The 7,493-nt window shown below is 36.8% G+C and overlaps 1 protein-coding gene across 1 annotated transcript; it reads right to left on the reverse strand.

Moving 5' to 3' along the window:
* Positions 1 to 1,836: 1,836 nt before the first annotated feature.
* On the reverse strand, positions 1,837 to 3,574 carry LOC117625493 (cytochrome P450 71AU50-like). Its single transcript, XM_034357041.1, has 3 exons — positions 3,534 to 3,574; positions 2,810 to 3,107; positions 1,837 to 2,511 (listed from the first exon to the last, which is right to left on the reverse strand). The coding sequence occupies exons 1-3, from the start codon at positions 3,572 to 3,574 to the stop codon at positions 1,897 to 1,899; spliced, it is 954 nt and encodes a 317-aa protein (XP_034212932.1). The 3' UTR covers positions 1,837 to 1,896.
* Positions 3,575 to 7,493: the final 3,919 nt, after the last annotated feature.

A 7,493-nucleotide genomic window follows, 5' to 3' on the forward strand; every position in this document is an offset into this window, starting at 1 on the left:
GAACACGGAAGCAAGTGGGGGTTGAGGGTTGGGGAGGTTGGCGTTAGGGTTTGAGGTAGTGAGGTTGAGAGAACAAGAAATTTTGTGGTTTTTGAGGGGGAATGTTGGGCTAGGGTTGGGCTAGGTCGATTAAAAAAATTCAGTGGGCCTGGGCCGAAACGGCATCATTTTGCCCGGACATTGAAAAAAAAAACAAAGCATCCCGAGGAGAAGGTGGATCCGCTTCCAAGGGGTCGTTTCAGGGACCTCCCAACCATTTTCTGGCTTACAAAAGGTCGAGTGACACCATGAGTGTATCTAAGAGAAGAGAAGTTTCTCTATACTGTTCTCTGTATAATTTGTTTCGTTGTGTTTAATGAACGAGGATGCGTGGAAGATCCAAACACCTAGAATTGTATGTGGGCTTTTCAAATCGCCCATATTTTTTGTAGGAAAATCACAAGCTTCTTGATCTACAACCATTCATAAAATATCCTAAGGCACTATTTCAAATGAAGCATCAGAATTGAATCGTACATGCCAGCATGCAATAGCTAGCACAGACCTCAGCTGGTCCTATTCATTAATTCAATTCTCTTCTGGAAAGTTGTCTATAAAGACATTCAGCGATACGGTATACATAGCATTTTTGTCTCTCTCTCTTTCCTTTTCTAGCTATCTTTCTTCTGCCTTTGTCTATTTCTTTTTTGCATCTCATAATTTTCTCTTTAGAATATACCACTTCTAGAAAACCTCAAAATTGGCCACATATCAATTCGTGGCCCATACTAACAAAAGCCACTGTTCTTTTGTGGCCAAAGTGAGTGAGCCACTGATAAATCACGGATCATGTCATTGTGTTCCTTACATGGTTTCTTTTACCACCGGAAGAGAGGAAGCTCGATTTGATAGACTAAAGAAAAAAAGAAAAAAAAAAAAGAAGGGTAAACACATGAAGAGTCGTAGATAAATCACAACATACTTTCCTTCTTGAATTTCCCTCTTAGGGTTTTACTTGTATATATAAGTTTATCTTTCTCTGTAAAGTGTATGGGAGGATAGCCGAAAATATCTTGTAACCATTTTTATACAAATAACAATACAATTCGTATTCTTTTCAGGTCTGAATTTGAAACCTTCTTCTTTTACAAAAGTTATCCCAACTACTGAGATATCGGAGATTGAGACGATAATTTTATTCCTCCTCTTCTATAGTGGGTTCAAAGTGTTGCTAGTTCAGTTACCCTGCTTTAGTTAACCAGAACTTTTTGAAATATGTTTTTAGTTCAATTCTATGATTGTTTGCTCTTTCCTTTTTGTTAATGGAGAGTGGGGAATCGAATTTGGAATCACTTTCAACATTGAAATGAAAAATACCTCTGGACCAATAGCTAGTTGGTAAAAACCATGTTTGTTGTCTTTTCAATAACAAGTATTATTGTATTGTGGTTTTGTTATGGGTGAGTTGGATCTAGGTTTTGCTTTGAATTTCTCTTTCAATCAATATAAACAGATGAGTGTTTAAGTAGTTTTGTTTATTGTTTTTTTGTTTTCATGATTCTCCTTGTGATAATAAAGATTGTTCCCATAAGACAATGTCACCTAAAGAAGAAAAAGAATAAAAAAATCTACAGATAAAGATTGGGACATGGGGTGCCTGATGTTTACAAAATATAGTCTGCTTATTTGTATCTTGTTTGAAGAAATTTATCCAAGTTGTAAACCAAAGGAGAAAGAGATCCTCAACTTAAGTACATAACGCAATTTTATTTAATTTATTCCATTTTTTTCATAATAATTTTCTTCAGGTGAAGAAAACAAATGTAACGCGTTACAAGAGTGGTATTTATTAGAAAAACAGAAACGACACAACAAAATATTAGAAGTACAAAATGAGGCATTGTAGACATATTATGATCATTTGTGAAGTCGATAAGAAGGAATAGCAATTAGACGTTTGACCCTTTCCACCGTAATGCCAAACGAGTCACTCATGTCCAATTCTTCTGGCAACATGTTATTTGGAAGTTCCCAATCAAAACAATGGACAAGTTGTGCCAACATTAACTGGACCACAGTGAGCCCTAACTGAATTCCTGGGCAACGTCTTCGGCCAGAGCCAAATGGGATGAGCTGAAAGTGATTTCCTCTAACATCAACGTCGCTACCCTCAAATCTTTCTGGTATGAACTCCTCTGCATCGGTCCAAGCACTCGGGTCTCTCCCGATTGCCCAAGCATTTATGATAACGCGCGTTTTTTTGGGTATGTGGTAGCCATTGACGATGCAGTCTTCAGTGGCTGCATGAGGAACCAACAATGGCGCAACTGGGTGTAGCCTCAGGGTTTCCTTCACCACCATGCTCAAGTAGTCCAATTTCTCCAAGTCTGATTCCTCTACCATTCTCTCCAATCCAACAACATCTTCTAGCTCCTTTTGGACTTCTTTCATTGCTTTTGGATGCCTCATTAGCTCGGACAGTGCCCAGTCGACCGTTGTTGATGACGTGTCCATGGAGGCCACCAGCATGTCCTGCAAAGAAATTTGCCATTTTTTTACAGTAAGTGGTGTAACAGACACAGACAAAACTATACACACATGATAAATAACAAAAGGGACATGTATAACTGATCAATTGAAACAAAATTCCACCTAATTAATGGTTCAGATTCACAAATCTTAAACCTCGACATGTTAAATTTTCTCACAAGAAACGATTTCGTTTTACTTTGAGCAATGCTAGAATAAAAGGACAAATAATTAAAATGATGCAAGGATTTAGTGTTTAATACCACCATGCCCATATGTTTAAGTTTTTGTGTATACTAACCGTTATTATCGCTTTGATATGAGGGCGTTCGATTTGGTATTCAGATTCTACGGATCCCATGAAGCCCACCATGACATCAACAAAGTCTTTAGTCCTTTCCCCATCGTTAGATTGAAGATGTTCCTCAATGATCTTCTCAAAGAACACATCAAACGCCTTGTTAACAGACTTCATCCGCTTCGTAAACCCTTGGAGGTCAAGGGAAGCTATAAAAGGAATGTAATCAGCCAAGTTAGAGGCGCCTGCCAATTGGACGCCCTCTTTGATCACAGACCTGAAACCCCTCGCATCAAAACCCCTCGCCAATTAGACTAAATCTAAATCTATACAGAGATCATCAAGACTAGAACTCTTTAGTCAATATTACCATGTAAATTTTTTTTTGGGTCTAGAATTCACTTGTGATCTAGAATTCAAGAAACCTCTAGATCTATTAATATCAAGACATAAATTATTAGATGAGTAGATTACATATTAACCCCCAGGAGGTTTAATGCATTTTGACTTAATTTATGTTCTTAAAAATTTAGCATTCGCTTGATCTTTTTATCAACAAAGATGAGGGATTCAAATTTAAGATTTCTGTCAATATTTGAAAAAAGACAAATACCAACAGTTAGTTTCAACTTTTTTAGAAAATGCTATTAAGTTAGGACCATCTTGAACAATGATGTTAGCAACTTTTTGTTTTCATGTAATGACATGGGGAAAAAAAAAAAAATACCTAGAAAGCCTGCATGGATGGGTGGTCGCCTTGGCCAACATATGCGTGCGATGATTTATTATTTGAATAAAAGCGGTAATCTAAACTATAATGGGAGATGGTCTTTCAAACATACACTACCAATGTGTCATGAGAGTTCAAACATGAGACTAAGAATCATCATTTGACATGCGGGGTGAAGTAGATAGCCTGAGGCCCATGGGCCGAACCCAGCCTAAACCAATGATTATGCTTGCTTGGCCCAGTTTGTTTTAAGATTGGGTAGGTCTTGAACTTTGGATTTGAAACCCCCGGCCCGAATAGGTCCGTCCATTGCCTTATCTTGCCTTATTTCCATCCCAAACATTTAAGTAAATGTCTTGTCTTTTTGCTTTAATTTATTTTTATATTACTTCATTTACTTAAGTTTACAATGTAAATAAGAAAGTACACCCTCATTTGAATTCTATTAAAAATACTAGAAAATTAAATTCTCAACAAATCATATATGAAAATTTGGCTCGAACTCTATAGTAAGACCAATGATCTGCAAATTAAGTCCTTTTTCTACTAGACTAAACTCCGTTGACTAAGTGCAATGATATATATGCAATGTTTCGTGCTTTGCTTTAATTTCTCTTCTTTTCAAAAAGAAAACTCTATCCGCCACTTTTGGCTAGGGAGTCCATGAAAGCCCCCTTGGACTGCACCTGGAAGCCCCCTTGTATGCACACCATGTGCTCGACGAAATGCCCCAACGGAAGTCCAGGTCCTGTGCAGCTGCGCTGCGCGTAATTTTTTTTTAAAACCTGCCTTGCCAAACGACGTCGTTTGGTCAAGGGTCAGTCAAATTTTTTTTAATTGACCTGGCCTCAAAACGACGTCGTTTTGGGCCAGGTTTAAAAAAAAAAAAAAAAACAGAACAACACACGAAACAGCAGCTGCACAGATTCATTTTCTCCAAACCTTTCATTCCCAATTCCACAGCCCCTCTTCCAATCCTCTCAAACCCTAACCTCCCAACCTCCCAAACCTTTGACAACCTCCATCAACTCTTCACCGGTGGCCCAGTGCCGATCACCACCACCTTCTACCGCCCTCCTCCGCCCATTTTTTAAACTACAAGTAAGTAAGCATGGAAAATCTGATATTAATAATTATAGTGATAATATATATTGTTGATATTGATATTTTTTTTTATGTAATGAAATTTATGGATATGAATCATATTGATTGATTGAGTTTATGCTTGATTGAGTTTATGCTTGAAATTTATGGATATGAATCATATTGATATTTTTTTTTTTATGTAATTAAATTTATGGATATGAATCATAGTGATAATCATATTAATGTAGATTGATTGAGTTTATGCTTGATTGATAATATGAATTGATTGGGTATATTAAATATTGATTGCTATTTGATATGATAATTTGGTATATTGAATATTGATTGATATGGGTTTAGGGAGTATATTGAATATTGAGAGTGGGTTATTGAAATTTTCATATTCATATGATAATTTGGATAAAAATTAATGATTGATTGAATTAATTGATTTGTAGATTTATGGAACGATTCTTTAAAAGAAAATTATCTACGGATAGTTCTTCTCTGTCTAACCCGGGTAGTTCAAATGCAAGACCAATTGAAGTAGATGAGATCTTAGCTAATCTTCAAGCAGACCCTGGACTAAGAACTCGAATGGCGGATTATAGTCCTAATATTCGGGATGAGATCCGAAGGGCATATCTACAAAAGGGACCTTGTCAACCTAGAAGTTATAAATTCCCACAAACTAATCAATCAGGAATTAATAGACGCTTCATTGCTCATTGGTTTGATGATCATGATTGGTTGGAATATAGTATTGCTAAAGATGCTGCGTTTTGTCTTCATTGTTATCTCTTCAAATCTAATTTTGATCAAGTGGGTGGTGATGCATTCACTGGGGGAGGCTTCAATAATTGGAAGAAGGCGAAAGAAAGATTTAACCTTCATATTGGACCGGTTGGTAGTGTTCACAACCAAGCTAGAGAAGTTGCTTACAATTTGATGCATCAAACTACACACATTGAAACAATTGTGATCAAACAAACAAGCCAAGCTTGCACGGCTTATCGCACTTGCTTGAATGCATCACTTAAGTGCACTAGGTATTTGTTGCGGCAAGGGCTTTCTTTTCTTGGTCATGATGAAAGTGCACAATCAAGTAATAAAGGGAATTATTTAGAGCTCTTGCAATTTCTTGCGGATCATGATGAAAAAGTTAAGGCCGTTGTGTTGGAAAATGCTCCGGAAAATTTAAAGTTAATAGCTCCTTCAATTCAAAAAGATCTTGTCAATTCTTGTGCCAAAGAAACCATTGATCTTATCTTGAGTGATGTAAAAGATAGATATTTTTCAATAATGGAGGATGAAGCACGTGATGTTTCAATAAAGGAGCAAATGGCGATGGTGTTGCGTTATGTGAATGACAAAGAACAAATAATTGAAAGGTTTGTAGGGGTTCAACATGTAACCGACACTACTTCAAGTGCACTAAAGGAAGCAATTGATGAATTCTTTTCTTCCGCGAATTTGAGCTTTTCCAAGCTACGAGGACAAGGTTATGATGGAGCTAGCAATATGAGAGGTGAGTTCAATGGCCTTAAGACAAAGATTTTGAGAGAACACCCTTGTGCATTTTATGTTCATTGCTTTGCTCATCAACTTCAACTAGCTCTTGTTGCGGTAGCAAAGAAAAACATTGATGTCAACTCTTTTTTCACAACGGCTAATAGTTTGGTTAATGTTGTTGGAGCATCTTGTAAGCGTCGTGATGCACTTAGAGCACAATACCAAGAAGAGCTTGTGAGAGCTTTTGAAGATGATTGTCTTATAACGGGGCGGGGCTTAAATCAAGAAAGGACTCTCAAACGTGTCGGCGATACACGATGGAACTCACATTATGGTACGTTGATTAGTATCATTTCTATGTTCCCATCTGTGGTGAATGTGCTTCAAATGATTGTTGATGATAATCCTAATGATAGTTCGGGGGAAGCCTATAAGTTATGGAGAGAAATACAATCTTTTGAGTTTGTGTTTCACTTATTTGTAATGAAAGCTATATTGGGAATAACAAACACTTTGTCTCTAGCATTGCAAAATAAAGATCAAGACATTGTGAGTGCAATGAATTTAGTGAAAACATGCAAGGAAAACCTGCAATTGATGAGGGATAATGAGTTTGAAGAATTGGTTGAGCAAGCATCCTCATTTTGTTACAAACATGATATTATAGTTCCTACCATGGATGAGGAATATGTAATTCCAGGGAGATCACGGCGTAATGCTCCAATGAAGACAAATTATCATCGTTATCGTGTGGAGATCTTTATTCATGTAATTGATGGGCAACTTGCGGAGTTAAATGATCGCTTCAACGAGGTAAGTACTGAGTTACTTACTTGTTTGGCATGCTTGAGTCCAAAAAATAACTTTGTGGCTTTTGACAAACGAAAGCTAGTTCGTCTTGCTCAATTTTATCCTTATGATTTTTCGGATAGAGACTTATTGATGCTTGAAGATCAACTTGGTGTTTATGTTCATCATATGCGTTCGAGGAGTGATTTTTCTCAATTGGAAGGGATTAGTAGTCTTGCGGAAAAAATGGTGGAGAAAGGAATGCATGAAATATTTCCTTTTGTGTATTTGCTTCTTACATTGGCTTTGGTTTTACCGGTTGCAACTGCATCAATGGAGAGGGCATTTTCCGCTATGAATATTATTAAAAATCCACTTCGCAACAGAATGGGAGATCAATGGTTGAATGATAGCTTGATTGTTTACATTGAGAGAGATGTTTTTGCTTGTATTGATAACGAAATTATAATGCAACGTTTTCAGAATATGAAAACTTGTCGTGGACAATTGTAACTTGTATTATTGGTTTTGTTATGAATTATGAATGGAAGTACTATCTTTCTATCTTTT

This window comes from Prunus dulcis, chromosome 4 (assembly GCF_902201215.1).
Source record: "Prunus dulcis chromosome 4, ALMONDv2, whole genome shotgun sequence".
NCBI lineage: Eukaryota > Viridiplantae > Streptophyta > Magnoliopsida > Rosales > Rosaceae > Prunus > Prunus dulcis.

Excerpts from the sequence above, each read along its gene's own strand:
- LOC117625493 (XM_034357041.1), bottom strand. The coding sequence starts at position 3,574 with ATGTTGGCCAAGGCGACCACCCATCCATGCAGGCTTTCTAG. Across the intron at positions 3,108-3,533 it reads CATCCATGCAGGCTTTCTAG|GGGTTTTGATGCGAGGGGTT; the intron begins GTATTTTTTTTT and ends CTAATTGGCGAG. Across the intron at positions 2,512-2,809 it reads ATATCAAAGCGATAATAACG|GACATGCTGGTGGCCTCCAT; the intron begins GTTAGTATACAC and ends ATTTCTTTGCAG.